The 17,819-nt window shown below is 59.8% G+C and overlaps 1 protein-coding gene across 3 annotated transcripts in view; it reads left to right on the plus strand.

The window, feature by feature from the left end:
* The window catches only part of IGSF9B (immunoglobulin superfamily member 9B), a 52,773-nt gene that overhangs the window by 13,440 nt on the left and 21,514 nt on the right, over positions 1-17,819 (plus strand). For 2 of the 3 annotated variants that reach the window (XR_011463089.1, XM_070365078.1), the window contains exons 4-18: positions 2,609-2,760; positions 2,993-3,110; positions 4,124-4,265; positions 4,522-4,667; positions 6,750-6,892; positions 7,174-7,314; positions 7,397-7,513; positions 7,914-8,064; positions 8,766-8,889; positions 10,893-11,068; positions 12,028-12,254; positions 12,890-12,974; positions 15,053-15,214; positions 15,464-15,509; positions 16,061-17,710. Coding sequence is in view for 2 of the 3 variants with exons in the window: in XM_070365078.1 (XP_070221179.1) it covers positions 2,609-2,760; positions 2,993-3,110; positions 4,124-4,265; positions 4,522-4,667; positions 6,750-6,892; positions 7,174-7,314; positions 7,397-7,513; positions 7,914-8,064; positions 8,766-8,889; positions 10,893-11,068; positions 12,028-12,254; positions 12,890-12,974; positions 15,053-15,214; positions 15,464-15,509; positions 16,061-17,710 (3,580 nt within the window). In the remaining variant the exon portion in view is untranslated. The remainder of the gene's footprint in view (positions 1-2,608; positions 2,761-2,992; positions 3,111-4,123; positions 4,266-4,521; positions 4,668-6,749; positions 6,893-7,173; positions 7,315-7,396; positions 7,514-7,913; positions 8,065-8,765; positions 8,890-10,892; positions 11,069-12,027; positions 12,255-12,889; positions 12,975-15,052; positions 15,215-15,463; positions 15,510-16,060; positions 17,711-17,819) is intronic. The other variant, XM_070365079.1, reaches the window with a different exon arrangement.

Below are 17,819 nucleotides of genomic sequence, written 5' to 3' on the forward strand. Positions count from 1 at the left end.
AGAAGAATTAAGCTGGAAATGCAGCTGGCAGGCTCACACCTAATCCGGTAAATAATCGGGAGTCAAACCATTATTTTCCTGAAAACTTGAAATTGTTCAAAGTGCTTTCCTGATTAGCACCTAAATAATAAAGTAATTATGTAATTAGTAATTAATTTGTCACTTCAGGACATAATTTATTGTATTATCTTTTCCTTAAGCGTGACACAGAGGTAATAGAGGCCGAGGCTGTGTGAGCTGTAGTTCAAGAGCAGGCTTGGCAGCAGGACTCTGCTAGGATGGGCTCACGGGCCAGGGTAGGAGGCAGTCTGGGGCTCGGAAGCCAGGATCCCTTTGCAAGGGCTTAGAATGTGTTTTGGGGCTTCCCTGGTGGCTCAGATGCTAAAGAAGCTGCCTGCAGTGCAGGAGACCCAGGTTTGTTTCCTGGGTCAGGAAGATCCCCTGGAGAAGGGAATGACTCCCCACTCCATCATTCTTGTGAAGAAATCCATGGACAGAGGAGCCTGGCAGGCTATAGTCCATGGGGTCGCAAAGAATTGGACATGACTGTGCGACTAACACAGAATGTGTTTTACCATCAATTTTGGTGTGTTTAACGTCGGGTTAGGATTGACTTTCTCAAAGATGTTTGTTGTGCGTGATGAAGACCGCTTCCCCGGTCACCCAGCCTTCACTCATGGCCACCTCTGTGGCCACACTGAGCGGAGCTTTGGGGAGATTGTTGAAGAAGGTCATCTCACCATCGTCTTGTCTTCAGTTTTATATTTGCATTTGTGTTGGTGTGTGCACGCGTGTGCACGTGCGCTTGCAGGCATGCAGCTATTTCATTGCGTTCATCTGTTCATTCAGCCATTTGTTGAGACTCTGTAACTTGCCACTTCAGTTCTGTTCAGTTGCTCAATCATGTCTGATTCTTTGCGACCCCATGGACTGCAGCTTGCCAGGCCTCCCTGTCCATCACCAGCTCCTGAAGCTTGCTCAGGTCCATCAAGTCGGTGATGCCATCCAACCATCTTATCTTCTGTCGTCCCCATCTCCTCATGCCTTCAATCTTTCCCAGCATCAGGGGCTTTTCCAATGAGTCAGTTCTTTGCATCAGGTAGCCAAAGTATTGCAGCTTCAGCTTCAGCTTCAGCATCATTCCTTCCAGTGAACATTCAGGACTGATTTCCTTTAGGATGAACTGGTTGGATCTTGCAGTTCAAGGGATTCTCAAGAGTCATTTCCAACACTACAGTTCAAAAGCATTGATTCTTCAGTGCTCAGCTTTCTTTATGGTGCAACTCTCACTTCCATACATGAGCTGCGCTAAAAGCTGAGCACATACTGGGATTTATGGAGATCTCTGCTCTCAGGAGACTTGGTCGTAAGTGCTTTAAACTGTCTCAGGGGACAGGATTGCAGCAAGTGCCTTCCTCGACCGCCTGACCATGTGAGGCAGAGGCAGCATTTTAGCAGAGATGTAGAAGCACCAGAAGGGTGGGATGTGAGTATGGCCCAGGAAGGGGGGATGGCAGGTGCAGCAATCCCAGGGATGGAATTTCTTGGCACTCGTAGGAAGACACGAAGGCTGGAGTGTTGGAGTCGATTTGAGGGATGTGTGGTGGCTGGTGGACAGCTGTGACCCCTAACATTGCTTGGGTCTGGGGCGAGGCTACCTCCTAGGAGACCCCTCTCACAGCTTCTCCTTGGGGCCTCAGAAGCTCTGGGCAGCTAACAGCGATGGCAGTACTGGCAAGATAACCACCATTCAGTAGCTTTATGTTTTACCAGCTCCTCTCACAGACTCTACCTGGATCATTCCTCCCATCAATGTGGAGGGCAGGGTTTTAGGTAGACCCCAGAATAGCTGAGCCCAGGGCTATAGGGCGAGTGGCTTTTGAACTTGAGCTTGGAGCCTTGAGACAAGGTCAGAAGTCCAGGCCCAGCCTGGTGTTGTGGACCCTCAGGCTGGGCCAGAAGACCCCAGGTGATTGTCCAGAGGGTTGAGGGTGATCAGATGGCTTCTAAAAGCAGCTTCGACAGATGAGATGGGATGTGTTAAAAGCTGATTGTTTCAACAGGGTGGGATTTTAGTCAGGACTCTGAAGCAGGTGCTGGGGGAGCAATTTGGGAGGGAGTGGCCATGGCTGGGCTGGGAGAAGATGTAGGATTGTTTCTTCAGGGTCTAGGTGATCCCACACCACCTGGTTTGTGATCCACGTTAGGCCTGATGGGGCTCAGATGGTGTATGGCCTGCAACCGTGGGCCTGGCTGGGCTGGGGTTATGGAAAGATGGGTCTGTGGATGGTCGAGGTGTGAAGGGCTGCAGGTATATGGATGCCTCATTTATCCCCATGTCCCTGGAGCCTCTGGGGCACCCTGGTGCTGGACAAACAGTCCTTTATTTGGAATTAGGTGGCTACAAAAGGGAAAGTTTAGAATTGGGATCCAGCCAGACTGTTGAGTTCCAGGTCTCCCTTCCAGAAGGCAGGTGGGCAGAGCCTGTCTCCTGCTTACCTCCTGCCTCCAGGAGTGCCCTGGACTTGTGGGGTGGGCCCCGGAGCAGGGTGCCCATGTGCGGGACGGCCAGCTGACCAGCCTGCCCCGTGCCTTCGGTCTCTTGCAGCTCCTCCCACCTTTACAGAAACACCTCCCCAGTACATTGAGGCCAAGGAGGGTGGTAGCGTCACCATGACCTGCATAGCTTTTGGGAATCCCAAGCCCATTGTCACCTGGCTGAAGGAGGGGACACTCCTAGGTGCTAGCAACAAGTACCAGGTGAGTGTGGGTCTGTCACAGGCTGCTGCACCCCCTCCTTGCTGCCCCCCGCCTCCTGTCCTGCCACCAATTCACCTTTGCGGAGGCGCAGGTAGGGCTGGAGGCGGCAGGCGGACTGGGCGGTACCTGTGACCTTGCAGGTTCCCCAGTGCACAGGCCCCGAGGCCCCCTCCACCTGGGAAGGCGTTGATGGGGCCCAGGGTGGGAGCTGAATCCGTCTCCTTGGCTCCAGGTGAGTGAGGGCAGCCTGACGGTGACGTCGGTCAGTCGGGAGGACAGAGGCGCCTACACCTGCCGTGCATACAGCATCCAGGGGGAGGCGGTGCACACCACCCACCTGCTCGTCCAAGGTGAGGCCTCTTGAAGGGAGTCCTGGCCCCACTGAGCTGGGGGTCTTCCCAGGGTGTGGGTGGCTTAGCTGGGGATGGTAGGGAACCGGGTGGGATCTCATCCCTGTGTTGCGGGCTCCCTTGGTGGCCCTCAGTAGCCCTCCCGTGGGGTGGCAGGAAGCGCCATGCCGACTGGGTTTCTGGTTTCTCTGAATGTCCAGGTGGTGTCCTGTGGTGTCTCCACCTTCCCCGGGGGAGGACTGCCCCCTCCCCCACCAGACTCCATCCTCTGGTGACTGCCTTAATAAGTAAGGGTTTGAATTGAGTCCAACCCCAGAGGCTTAAATAACATGAAGGGCGTTTGGCAGGGCTCGTGTCTGTGGGGTCAGCACCTGTGATGCTCTGCCTGGGGCCCTGAGCCCCCAGAAGGGGTGGCCTCTGTCCACCTGCTCCACTTCCCCACCCCTGCTGGAGGGAGCTGGGGGGGTGGCTGCACCTGGCCTCCTGACTTGGGCAAGAGCTGGTGACAGCCACAGGGTGTCTGGAAAGTCAGCACCAGGGCTGCTGGAACTCCAGCCGTGTCCTCTGCTTCTCCTGCCTCCTCTCCCTGATGCCCCTTCACCTGTGGTCAGCCTCTTACTCCTCTAGAGGCAGGCCGGTTCCTTTTGTGGGTCGAGAGAGTGGCCTTCCTCCTTGCTGTGTGTTTGTATCTATGGAGGGGTTAGTTGGCTATTCAGGGGGCCAGGTTGGCAGAGGGACTGTGCATGGGTGGGTGTCTGCCACGAGCTGTGTGCAGCCACACCTGTGGACCTCGTGCATCCTTGGGACCTGCAGGGTGAGTAAGAACCTGAGCACAGGCAGCAGCTGGATGCGTCTCCATGACAACTGCTCAGTTGTGCTGCCTGCTTCTGGACCAGTGCTGGCTCAATTCCTCCCGGGGCTAGGGGCGCCCCTTTCTGAGGGGCAGAGCTCCCGCAGCTGGTGCTGTGGTCCCCCCCGCCCCAGTAGAGGTCACATTTGTCCCTGTCCCCCAGGGCCTCCCTTCATCGTCTCACCTCCTGAGAACATCACTGTCAACATCTCCCAGGACGCGCTGCTCACCTGCCGGGCGGAGGCCTACCCCGGCAACCTCACCTACACCTGGTACTGGCAGGATGAGAACGTCTACTTCCAGAAGTGAGTGCACGCTCTGCCCTGAGCCCAGCCAGGCCTCCCAGGGGCGAGGCTTCCCAGCAGGGACTGCCCTTGGGCTCTGGGAGCTGGTTGGGATGGGAGGGTGGGCTGGGGTCCCCTTCCTGTGCTCCGGGCGCTGAGACCAGCGTCAGTGTGGGGGGTGTCTATCCCACGCATCAGCCATGGGGAGGACTCCCGGGCACAGTGCCCTGGCATCGCATGGAAGACCCTCTCCTCCATGTGTCCTGTGTCCCTGCAGCGACCTGAAGCTGCGGGTGCGGATCCTCATCGACGGGACCCTGATCATCTTCCGGGTGAAGCCGGAGGATGCGGGGAAGTACACCTGCGTGCCCAGCAACAGCCTCGGGCGCTCGCCCTCGGCCTCGGCGTACCTCACTGTGCAGTGTGAGTGGGCGCACTGGCCATGCTGGGGACGGGAGGGTGGCCTCAGGGAAGGTGGGCAGAGGAGGGGCCAGGGCGAGGGAGGGGGTCAGCCCTGGAGGAGGCCCGACCGGGGCTGGTTAGTGCACATGAATGGAGCCCGCTCTGGGTCCTTCTCCCAGCCATGCGGTTGTCCCTGTCCACTGATCCATCCCACCAGCCTCACCCTGGCTGGGCTCAGGGCCAGGTTGGCCTTCCGGACACTGTCCTTGTGCTGGTGCTGGCCAGATCCTCTGTTTGCACCTGGAATGAAGTGCTTTTTCTCACTATCTGAGGATGTGTGTGGCTCACACCTGGTGGGGTGACTGTCCTGCCAGGTCTCTGCTCCCCCGCTGTATTGGTAAGGGGCACAGGCCCTCTCCCAGTGGCTCATCCACTCCTGCCAGCACCAGGCCCCTCTGGGCCTTCCCTCTGCAGCTCTCGGGGCTGCCCAAGACCCAGAGCGGCCGAGGGCTTCTGTGCAGCATCGTTCAGCTTGCTGGTTGTGGTGGGGAGAGGAAGTGTGATGAGGGCTTGTCCCTCCCTCCTGATTGGCCGATGGCTCTGTCACTCAGGCAACATGGTCCCCTTTTGATGCAGTAGATGACAGGCACTCCATCACTTGACGGCTTGTGTGGGAGAACCAGCTCCCCCACAGCACGGAGGGGCAGGCAGGCGAGAGTGTGACTGTCTGGAGAGGGCCTGGAGCGGTGTCTGAGCTGAGGATGTGAGCAGAACAGCTGGTGACCCAGGAGACCAGCAGAGCAGGGGCCTGGTGGGGGGCTGCCTGAGTGCTGGCCTCATGCCCTCATGCAGTGTTGCTGCTGCTGGGGTCAGAGGCCTCCTCCCCAGTTTCCACAGCAGAGGATCACTCTCAGCTGCTGTCCTGTGAGTCCCAGGTTCTTGAGAGCTGTGAGGCCCCAAGACAGCTGTGTGACCTGGGGCATCAGGTCTGTCCCACCCACACCTGCTGGAGGAAGAGGCTCCTTTGCAGACTTCTCGTGGGGAAGATCCCATCTGCTGTGTCATGGGGCACAGAGGGGCAGAGACAGAGGCACAGGGCTGGTAGGAGTGGTCCCAGAGGACCCTGACCTGCCTGGATGAGGACTCCTATCCTCCAGCTGTGGCTGTGCCTGCCAGGGAAGAGTGGTTTCCCGTCTCCCTCCAGCGCATCACCCACTCCCACTTGTCCTTTCTTACCTTCTTGCCTTCAAAGAGAATCCGGGGTGGGGGGAGGAATGAGATTTTCAGGTGGGTGAGACAAGGATCTTTATTTCTACTAAAAAGCAGTGTTCAGAGTATTTCCCATTCATAAACCCTTTGAAAACCTTGGAGGGGAAAAAAAAAAAGCTTCCACCATACAAAAGTAGGAAGCTATGTCTAAATATACACCTCGGCCTGGTATTTATGTAATGCTCTTCTGCGAAGGGCTCCAGACGCTGACAGAGCCGCCCATTCATCCCCACCGCCTCCCGGGGAGTTCTGGATCGTTCTCCTTCGTGGCCCCCGGGTGATGACTCACCCGAGTCGCGGGGCTGCTGCTCTTGTCGCCCGAGAACCTTCCAGAGGCTCCGTGGCTGACTCTGCACCTCAGCTACACAGACGGGAGACCGAGGCAGGAGGGAGCCCACAGAAGCAGCCTTGTTCCGAGGGTGTGGGGAGAGGAAGGGCCTGGGGTCCCGCCTACTTGGGAGGGATGCTGTCATCTTACCGGTCTTATCAGTGGCCAGACACTGGCTTTGAGGTTGGGAGTCTACGGGCTGGGGTGCTGAGGGTCCCTGCTGGCTGTCAAGTCTGCAGACAGAGGTGTTTGGGGGTAACTGCAGGTGGGCAGGAGCGGCAGTGCCTCGGTGCATTCAGATGGGGGTTCTTAAGGATGCAGGACTGGACAAACGGGACGGCCGTGCTGGCCTCTGGGCGGTCAGCCCTGGGGGTGGGCCGTGTTGTCTTGTGGCCCCGCTGGCCTGGCACCTGGTGCTGCACAGAGTGCTGGGCCCTGGGCTGTGGGGTGGCTCGGCCCCCGCTGTGCCTTCTCATCCCTCCTTGCCCCAACTCCCACTCCTGCAGACCCAGCCCGAGTCCTCAACATGCCCCCTGTGATCTACGTGCCCGTGGGGATTCACGGCTACATCCGCTGCCCCGTGGACGCAGAGCCGCCGGCCACCGTGGTCAAGTGGAATAAGGATGGCCGCCCCCTGCAGGTTGAGAAGGTGCTGGAGGGCTGCGTGTGGGTCTCGGGAGGCCCCTGGCTCTGAGATGCTGCCTCCAGGGATCTGGTTCCCGGCAGGACCCCTCCACTCCCCTCAGAGTTCTGGGAGAGCAAAGAGCTGCTTCCCGCGGGGCCAAGCCCAGCAGGTCTGGCCATCCTCCCAGACCCAAGATGCCCCACCCCACATGTCTGCCCACAGAGGGGCAGCTCGGGTCTGACTGGTAGGGCCGGATTGGATGTCAGCACTGACCACAGCTCCACTCCACTGTCTGTGCCCGGCAGAACCTGGGCTGGACTCTGATGGAGGACGGCTCCATCCGGATCGAGGAGGCCACAGAGGAGGCTCTTGGCACTTACACCTGTGTGCCTTACAACACCCTGGGGACCATGGGCCAGTCTGCCCCTGCGAGGCTTGTCCTGAAGGTGAGGCAAGGCTGCGGGTGCCTCCATATGGGCAGGCGGGCTCCTGAAATGCCTGGTGTCACAGCCTGGCCTGCTCTCCTAGGACCCCCCGTACTTCACGGTGCTACCGGGCTGGGAGTACAGGCAGGAGGCCGGCCGGGAGCTGCTCATCCCCTGTGCCGCGGCTGGGGACCCCTTCCCCATCATCACCTGGAGAAAGGTACCCCTGGGCTCTGGGGTTCGTGGGGGGTGGGGTAGGGGCCCCTTCCTGTCATCACCTGGAGAAAGGTACCCCTGGGCTCCGGGGCTCGTGGGGGGTGGGGCAGGGGCCCCTTCCCGTCATCACCTGGAGAAAGGTACCCTTCGGCTCCAGGGCTGCAGGAGCGACATGGGGGTATGACTGGGACTGCTCTGTTCCCAAGGGGCAGCCCCGAGGGTGACGCGGGGGCAGTGGAGGGCTGCGGGGAGCACCATGGGGGCACGGCCGGGACTGCTCTGTTCCCAAGGGGCGGCAGAGGGCTGTGGGCTGAAGCCCATTGCTGACCCCCTTCTGGAGCCCTGAGTGTCGGTGGCTTCTCTTCTGCCCTGGCCGCCCGCTCCCGCCCCCGTGTTTGGCCAAGGTAGGGAAGCCCAGCAGAAGCAAGCACAACACCCTGCCCAGCGGGAGCCTGCAGTTCCGCGCCCTGAGCAAGGAGGACCACGGGGAGTGGGAGTGCATCGCCACCAACGTGGTCACCAGCATCACTGCCAGCACCCACCTGACCGTCATCGGTACGGGCTCGGGGTTGGGCGGGGCCTGGCGCGGGTGTCCCGTTTCGTGGGGCTCTTCTGCTGTTGGAGACATTGTCCCTAGGACCCCAGCCTGGACATTATGCCTGCCCCTCTGGGACAGACAGCCACTGTCCTAACAACAGCCATTGAACATTTACCACTGGCTTTAAACTCGGTACCTAGTGGTGCATAGTGGAAGCTGGTATTCCCCTCAGGCTCACTCACAGAGACCGAGGCCAGCCTGGGTGGGACACCTCAACTGGCATCACCACACTGAGTGGTGGGCCCTGGATTCAAACTCCTGCTGGAGACGTGGAGGGCCTGCTGGACTGGGCTGCTCTTACGATGGTGTTTGGGTCTCAGGCCAGAGTCGTGTGGGACGGGGCCTTTTGGCTTTGCTGACCTCCATCAGGTGCACTTCTGTGTTCTGCAGATGAGCACAGTCCTGACGACCAGGGGTTGACTCCCCACCCTTGGCCCGTATCCCTGATGTTCAGGCCGTCTCCTGCTGGAAGAACCAGCCTCCCTGGCAGGACAGGTTTCCTCCTTCAGCCCTAGGGCCCTGGGCTAGACCCAGCTCCTCAGAGCTTCATGGCCCCCACTGCTCCCCGGGGCCACCGTGCTTGCAGGGCACCCGGGCTCACAGCCCCAGTCATGCGGGTTCCCTTCCTCCCTGCCTGAGGTGTCTGCTTGGTCTCCAGGCACCAGCCCCCATGCCCCGGGCAGTGTCCGGGTCCAGGTCTCCATGACAACTGCCAATGTGTCCTGGGAGCCAGGCTACGACGGAGGATTTGAGCAGACATTCTCTGTTTGGTACGGACCTCTGTGAGTCACCCCTGCACGCCTCGCTCTCTGCTTATCCCTCCCTCATCAGTCCACAGGGCTTGGGGGGCAGGTTATGAGGAGGGTGTGTATCTCTGCCCGCTTGACCTTCCTCTGGATGGTGGGTGTGGTGCTGCCTGGTGACTAGGCTTCTGTGGGCGGGGCGTCTGGGATGATGCCGGGGCCCGAATGGCCCACCATCCTGTGGTGAGTGTCCTCAGCTGACCTTGCGGCCCTTCCGTATCCTTGGCTCGCTCCTGTAGGTTCCTCTGTCCTCTGGAGTCTGGAAGAGACTCCTGATCTTGGGCATCCTAAGACAGCCCAGCTGCAAGCCTAGTATTAGCTTTATCCTGACCCTTCCCCCATGGTTCCAGAAACCAGTGTGAAGTGGCGCTCACCTTCCTGCCCTCGTCTGCACATGGGTATTTCTTTCTGGGATTGTGTGTCCATTGCCTTTGTACCTGGCTGTACATTCATTTGGTGAGATGCGGTGATTGGAGATCTTTGCTGAAACCTTGGGGTTGACTGGCATCTCAGTGATGTGTGAGTCAGGCTGAGGACAGAAGATGTAGAAAAAATGGGAGGAGAGCCCTCGGTTGAGGTCCACACTCACCTAGGGTTTTCCCGAGCCCAGAGCTGGCCACCTGCACTAGGGGCGACATTGTTGATCAGGGAGGGTGCGCCTCAGCTCCTCCTCTCCAGACCTGTCTCCTCAGGGTGCGTGTTGCCCCAGGCTCACCAGGCCTGGAGAGGAGGAGACAGACTCAGGCAGAGCCCTCCATGGACTTCCAGCACAAGGGAGGTTGAGAGGGACCTGGCCTGTTTCCTAGACTCTGAGTACCTGGGCTTTGAGTTCTGGACACAAACCGGACCTAGGTGGTGAGCTTGGGGGGGCTCAGAGTTGAAGCGAACCCCGTCCCACCCCCATGGGGCAGGTGAGGTACTGCCAGGGGGCTGTGTGGCCAGGGCAGGGCATGTGGCCACCTTCGGGGAGGCCTGAGCAGAAGGTCTGGGCATGGACTGGTCCCCTCGCTGCCTGTGGCTCTGCTTCGCTGTGTCACCCTGCTTGCCTGCTGGGGTGCCGGGTGGGAGGGGCAGTCTTGGGCTAGGGGGCTCTTTCCCCCCTTATCTCTGCCTGCCTCCAGCTCTCCCATCCTGACCTTTGATGCTGGCTTCTCTTTGCTGTGCTTTCCGCTGCCCTGGCTCTAATTCCTGGGCAGAGGCAACTGTGAGCCATCGGTGTGTAGGGACCTGGCCTCCTCGGGGGTCCTTGATCTGCACGGCTAGTCCAACGGGAAGCCGTCCCCTCCCCGTGGTGGCACTGGACAGTGCGCCTGGGCACAGGCTTCATGGCCGGTGGGGAGTGTGGCGGGCTGCAGGGCAGGGGCTGACCTCTCCCTGGATTCCAGCATTCTGCACCCACAGTGCAGCTGTCCTTGGTGACTTCTAACCCCGAAGGCTTTAGAATCCTGTCCCCGTTGTGGGGAAACGCTCTTTGTTGTTGTCCTGTGCCCAGCTCCTCCTCAGTGACACCAGCCTGCTTGAACAGAGCAAGCCCTCTGGGTCACGCAGGCAGGCCAGTTTTGACCATCCCAGAGCAGCCAGGCAGCTGGGCACCTGGCCTCCCCTCAGGTCCCGCTGGTGCTCATCGTTACTCTCCCACTTTAGCACCTGCCTTGTTCCCAGTGTCCTCGCTCTCAGGGCAGGGCCACTCTTAAGACTCTGCTCAGGGTGAGGTTCTCTCAGAATGCAACTGGTTATTCGACCAGTTTCTTGAGCGTCAATAATGCCAAGGGTCCCCTTTCATAGATGAGGCACCAGCAGTGGCTAGGGACCTGGCCTCATGGGGACAGGGCCAGCCATAGCTGAGTGGTCACAGCCTGTTCCTGACCTCAAACCTGGGGAGGCCAGGGTGCCCCCCACCTCCAGCACTTGTGTGCCCTCTCCTGTCTCCAGTGTAACCCACCCCGTCTTCTTGTCCCCAATCCTCTCTCCCTCTTGGGCAGGATGAAGCGGGCACAGTTTGGGCCCCATGACTGGCTGTCCTTGCCCGTGCCTCTGGGACCCAGCTGGCTGCTGGTGGAAGCCCTGGAGCCCGAGACAGCGTACCAGTTCAGTGTCCTGGCCCAGAACAAACTGGGCACCAGCGCCTTCAGTGAGGTGGTCACTGTGAACACTTTAGGTGAGGCCGGGCCCGGGCACTCCTGGAGGAGCTGGGATGGAGCAGACGTTTCTTGCCCGCTCTGTGCAGGCACCTTGCTAAGTGCCTTCTATGACCGTCACTGATGACGCAGCAGGGGTCTGTCCCACCATCCCTTGGGGTTGGTCTGGACCAGAGTGCCCTGGCTGAGCACTTTGGGCCCTGTGGGCCAGCCTCATGTGTCTTCGGGTGGATGGAAGAGCTTTGGTTTCATCCTTCATGGCTGACCACCTGTTTCCGTTTTCCTGTGGCCTTGTAGGGGGATTAGGGGTCCTTTCTCCTCCTCCTGTTCTCTGCTGGTTCCTTCCTTTGGCCCCCAGCCTCATTTGGTGGCAGGCGTGCACCCATCTCCTCCTTCCTGACCCAGGGGCCCGGGAGGGGCCGTGCCCTCCTGGCTGCTGTTGCATTTGTCCCCTGTCTGTGGCCAGCGAGGGCAGCCGTGACCGGGCAGCTCCACACCAGTGTTGCCCGGGGTCCTTTATTGCCACCGAGGGGCAGCTGTGGAGGAAGGCTCACCCTGCCCCAGAGAGCCCCCCATGGGGGCCAGCTTTCCACCTGGGCCATAGGGGACTGTAGGGACAGGGCAGTGCTGAGGGAAGGTGTTCCTCCTCCTCCGGAAGGGAACGAAAGTATCTTTTTAAAGATACCACCTTAGTTGCCAGTGGTTCCTGATGTTTTTCCTGTGAGGGCCATGATGCCATCCCTCGTCCGTCAGTATTGTTGGATGCGCTCTGGAGATAGAATCAGGAAGCTCAAGCCCGCTGCCCGGCCTCCTTCCTTTGGATCAGGAGGGCTCTTCATGTGACTGGTCCTTAAATTGACGCCTGCTCCCAGGGGATGTGACCCTCACCGCCTTGGGGTCCCTGTGCCGCAGGAACACGTGGGTAGAGGGGGTTCAGCAGCCTCAGCAACCCCCTCATCATCTTCCCCCCGCCCTGCAGCATTCCCTGTCACAACTCCAGAACCCCTGGTGCTGGTTACCCCACCGAGGTGCCTCACAGCCAACCGGACCCAGCAGGGCGTGCTCCTGTCCTGGCTCCCACCTGCCAACCACAGCTTCCCCATCGACCGCTACATCCTGGAGTTCCGCGTCGGAGAGCGCTGGGAGACACTGGACGATGGCATTCCTGGCACCGAGTTGGACTTCTTTGCCAGGGACCTATCACAGGTGCGGAGCCTGGTGTTTGCTGGAAGTGATCGTGAATTGCTTCTAGAATCACTGGGAGCTCAGGTGTCGGGAGGCTGTCTGCATACTGCCACACCTGCACTCCTGCTCTCCCAGGGCTGCTGCCAGGGTTTGGGCAAGGTCTGCAAGTTCAGGGCCAGCCCTGAGGGGTCTCCACATGCCGCCAAAAGCCAGGGAGCGCAGGGCGGGCTGGAGTCCGACATGGGCAGCCCAGGGTGGGAGCCCTCCTTCAGCAGTTCTCAGCCCCTGGAGAACATGGTATTTTTTTCCCAGCTGACTCCCCTTATACCTTGGCGTCTCTCTAGCTGGAGGGAGGCAGCCGCTTATCGCACATGTGCCTGCTATTTATCCCTTCTTCCTTTCTCCCTTCCCTGGATGCTCTAGAGCTGGGATTGGTCCCAAGAGCCCACATTGCATCTCTTTATAGTTTTGCTTTCAGTGACCTCACACGTATAGCTTGGAATCTATCACAGTCCGAGTATTTATCCCATGGAAATTGGCAGATAGCCCAAGTTGCAGAGTTGGTGGCGGGGGGAGGGGCGGGGGGTCAGCTGGGAAGGGTACTGGTGGCTGTGACAGGTTGCGCGGCTGACGGGGTGTCATCTCTGGGGCTGTAGGACACGTGGTACGAGTTCCGGGTCCTGGCCGTCATGCAGGATCTGATCAGCGAGCCCAGCAACATTGCCGGCGTCTCCAGCACAGGTACTTGGGGTCGGGGCCGCATCGGCACACCAGCTCGTGTGGGGAGAGGCTGAGCCGGAATAGAGGAGGGGCGCCAGCTGACTCTCTGTGTCATGACCTTGAGGTGGGTAGGCTTTCTCCACCTGAAGAGCCAAATTCATGACCATTTCTCTGTGGTAGCCACAGAAGGAAATCCAGCTAACCTTCTCATTAGAACAGTCAAAAAGAACTTCAGTCCTTTTGCTGTCAAATTTCTGTTCCTCTGGTGTTATCCACTTGTGGGGCAACGTGGGGGGTGCAAATTGGAGCAAAGAGACAGAAACGGGTCAGCGGTGCTTACCGATGCCTCTTGGTAAGGCAGCTTTATAATTAGGGTGTTTCATTTGGAAAATTGCTGTTTGGTGTTGTTTTCCTCCGCTCCTTCCTCTCCCTAGATTTTTTTCAGGCTAAATAAAGCCAACTCCCTAGCACTGTCTCCATTTATCTTCCTTTCTCTTGGCTCTGGTCCCAATTCTACGCATGTTTCTCCAGTTACAGTCCCTGCCAAGTAGCAGATCCCTCCCCCAGAAGTGGTTCCCTCGGTTTGGGAAGAAGCTTTTGCTTAGCGATCAAGTTGGGGCACATGTCCTTGGGCAGTGCTTGCAGGGCCCCCTGGAGGCAGGGGGCAGGAGGGGGCCCGACGAGCTCATGCTTGGGATTCCTGGAGATGCTGGTACGGTGGGGTGGGCAGGGAAGCGAGCCTTACACACTTCTGTCTTGTGTGTTAGGCACTGTGGGGCTGGTTTCTTTTTTTTTTTTAATTCATTTATTTTTGGTTTTGGCTGTGCTGGGTCTTTGTTGCTGCACGGGCTTTTTCTACTTGTGGCAAGCCAGGGCTACTCTCTGTGGTGTGCGGGCTTCTCATTGCTGTAACTTCTCTTGTGGAGCATGGGCTCTAGGGCACGCAGACTTCAGTGGTTGCAGCACCTGGGCTCTAGAGCGCAGGCTCCGTAGCTGTGGTGCCCGGGTTCAGTTGCTCTGCAGCATGTGGAATCTTCCCTGACCAGGCACTGAAGCCCTGCACTGGCAGGTGGCTTCTTAACCACTGATCCCCTAGGAAACCTGGTCTTGTTTTTTTTCTCCTCCGAGGTGCCTGCTGTAGCCCAGCACACTTCTGTCTTGGCATCCATCTGGGGGAGAGCTGCAGCCCAGGCCGGGGTAGAGGACTTGAGGGTTTGGGGGCACCTCTCGTGAACTGTTCTGCTCAGTGGCTTTATGTCTGGTTCCCAGTAGTGGCTAGAGTCCCTGGTGAACGTCCTCCAACTGCTTCAGCATTCCCTGTCGTTCAGCCACCTGCTTGTAAAGGCTGAGCCCTCTTTTTCTACTCAGCATGATCTGGGTTGTTTTAATCCATGTCCTCATCGACATGGGAGTGGATTCTGGCCAAATGTATCAAAGATATGTGGGCTTCCCTTTGATGAGCCTGCGGGGTGGCACTTCCTAATGAGCTGTTGGGTGATGTGTGATCCTGGGGACCCATCCAATCCCACTGTCTGTCATAAGCTCTGTGGATCTGGGCCCTTCTGCCAGTAGTACAGGATGTTGTCTGATGGCCCTGTCCACGCCAGCATGTGCCTGTGATGGCCAGGACGTGCTGACCCCCTGCAGGGGTTGCCCACCTGCACCGTCATGGTAGAATGGGAGCCTGCATTCTGGAGTGACAGCCCTGTGGTGCTGCAGTCACCCTATTGGGCTCTGGTCCTGTAGAGAGGCTGGCGGGAGTCCCTGTGGCCATGTGATACTTAGGCTCCCGCAGTGTCTGGTCAACTGGGCGTGGCTTCCGGGTGGAGCGTGCTGCTTGGTGAGGGCACCTGGTGAGGTCATCAGGTAAGTGATGGCCTGGTCATCACCTGGAGAGGCTGCCCCATGGGGAGGAGATACAGGTGGTGACTCCTCAGCTTCCTGATGCCCTTCCACCTCTTCCCACCAGGCTGCCTCTTCAGTGTTAGGGCAGAGCCTTAGACATGTGGATCCTATGCGGGCGGAGAGGCACCTGGGGCCCTGGGGGAGGGAAGAGTCTCACCTGTGCTCCACCCCCACCCCTACCCCCATCCCCTCAGACATCTTCCCGCAGCCGGACCTGACCGACGAGGGGCTGGCTCGACCGGTCCTGGCTGGCATTGTGGCCACCATCTGCTTCCTGGCCGCAGCCATCCTGTTCAGCACCCTGGCCGCCTGCTTTGTCAACAAGCAGCGGAAGCGGAAGCTCAAGCGCAAGAAAGGTGGGTGTCGCCTTGAAAACAGAGAAACCGGACCTCGTGGGCAGAGCTGCCAGCGGGACTTGCCTTGATGGTGGGAGAGGTGGCTGGGACCAGAATGAGGGTGGAGTGGCGGGGGTGCAGGATCCTGGATGGAGCGATTTCTGACGCCTGGGGGCCGCTTCCCTTCGGGGCTTTGCCCTGGGCCCTGCTGACAGCTGGGGTGGGCTCTGTGGCATCAGCCTCAGCCAGCTCCATTCTTTCTCCCTCTAGACCCTCCACTCTCCATCACACACTGCAGGAAGAGCCTGGAGTCTCCGTAAGTGGCCTCCGCAGGAGGAGAGGGCACGGCTGTCCGGGGTGGAGGGTGGGGGGCTCGCTTAGCTTTGTCACCTTAATTGATCTGCATGGTAGTTTCAAGTTGTCCACACTGACAGAGGAAGCAGACAACTCAAGAGAGCAGATGAACTGTTTCTCTTTGGCTTTAGAATCTATTTCTTTGATGTTTTTTCTTTTCCCACATCCTAACAGATGTATCTTCTTTATATGTTTTGGTTAAGTTAATAGTAAAAGGAGCTTGCATTTCTTGAGCAATCTAGGAGTCAAGTTGCAGGTGTGACTAGAGAGAAGTGTCAAATAGTAGTAGCAGATGGAATAAGCGTAGGAACAGGGTGTCCGTTTGGAAAACGGACAGCGCCCACCTAGCCAGTTGAGAGCCAGGCAGAGTATCTCATGCCAGAACACGTGGCCCCACTGCCGTTCCTCCTCACTGTCACCCTGCCAAGTGATTCAGGTACTTGGCGGGAAGAACAGAAAGAAGTCATGTCCTCCAAGCCCCCCTCACGCCGTCTGCTCTCTCCCTGTCCCCAGCCTGTCCTCTGGCAAGGTCAGCCCTGAGAGCATCCGCACGCTCCGTGCCCCGTCCGAGTCCTCCGATGACCAGGGCCAGCCGGCAGCCAAGAGGATGCTGAGCCCCTCGCGTGAGAAGGAGTTGTCCTTGTATAAGAAGACCAAGAGGGCCATCAGCAGCAAGAAGTACAGTGTGGCCAAGGCGGAGGCCGAGGCGGAGGCCACCACGCCCATCGAGCTCATCAGCAGGGGCCCTGATGGCCGCTTCGTGATGGACCCCTCTGAGGTGGAGCCCTCCGCCAAGGCCCGGCGCATCGAGGGCTTCCCTTTTGCTGAGGAGACCGACATGTACCCCGAGTTCCGCCAGTCGGACGAGGAGAACGAGGACCCGCTGGTGCCCGCGTCCGTGGCTGCCCTCAAGTCCCAGCTGACCCCTCTGTCGTCCAGCCAGGAGTCCTACCTGCCACCACCAGCATACAGCCCTCGGTTCCAGCCCCGTGGCCTGGAGGGCCCCGGTGGCCTGGAGAGCCGGCTGCAGGCCACCGGTCAAGCCCGCCCGCCCGCCCCCCGGCCCTTCCAGCACGGCCAGTATTATGGGTACCTCAGCAGCAGCAGTCCAGGGGAGGTGGAGCCGCCTCCCTTCTACATGCCGGAGGTGGGCAGCCCCCTGAGCTCCGTCATGTCCTCGCCGCCCCTGCACGCCGAGGGGCCTTTCGGCCACCCCACCATCCCCGAGGAGAATGGAGAGAACGCTTCCAACAGCACACTGCCCTTGACTCAGACGCCCACGGGTGGGCGCTCCCCAGAGCCCTGGGGCCGGCCGGAGTTCCCCTTCGGGGGTCTAGAGACCCCGGCCATGATGTTCCCCCACCAGCTGCACCCTTGTGAAGTGGGTGAGAGCCTGCAGCCTGCGGCCGGCCTCCCCCGAGGACTGCCGCCCGCCTCCCTGCAGGTGCCTGCAGCCTACCCAGGCATCCTGTCTTTGGAGGCGCCCAAGGGCTGGGCTGGCAAATCGCCAGGCAGAGGCCCCGCCCCAGTGCCCCCCACCGCCAAGTGGCAGGACAGGCCTGTGCAGCCTCTCGTGAGCCAAGGGCAGCTGAGACACACCAGCCAAGGCATGGGCATACCCGTGCTGCCTTACCCCGAGCCGGCCGAGCCGGGGGCACACGGCGGCCCCAGTGCGCTGGGCCTGGACACTCGGTGGTACGAGCCCCAGCCCCGGCCCCGGCCCAGCCCCCGGCAGGCCAGGCGCACTGAGCCCAGTTTACATCAAGTGGTGCTACAGCCCTCCCGGCTCTCGCCTCTGACCCAAAGCCCCATCGGCTCCCGCACCGGCTCCCCTGAGCTGGCCGCGCGGGCCCGGCCCCGCCCCGGCCTCCTGCAGCAGGCTGAGATGTCAGAGATCACGCTGCAGCCGCCGGCCGCCGTCAGCTTCTCGCGAAAGTCCACGCCATCCACGGGCTCCCCATCCCAGAGCAGCCGCAGCGGCAGCCCCAGCTTCCGGCCCACTGTGGGCTTCACCACTCTGGCCACAGCCTACCCCTCCCCTCCGCCGGGCCCCACGGGGCCTGCGGACAGCTTGGATGTGTTCGGACAGACGCCTTCCCCTCGAAGGTTGGGGGAGGAGCTGCTCAGACCGGAGCCCCCCGCTCCACCCTTACCGAGTTCAGGGTGAGTGTGAGCTGGTCTCTCGTGCCCACCGCACCTGATCATCTTCCGCCCCTTCCCCCCTGCCCCCTGCCCCTGCCCCTCCATCCACCGAATGACAGGGCTTGTCTGG

Source organism: Bos mutus, chromosome 29 (genome assembly GCF_027580195.1).
Source record: "Bos mutus isolate GX-2022 chromosome 29, NWIPB_WYAK_1.1, whole genome shotgun sequence".
Taxonomy (NCBI): Eukaryota; Metazoa; Chordata; class Mammalia; order Artiodactyla; family Bovidae; genus Bos; species Bos mutus.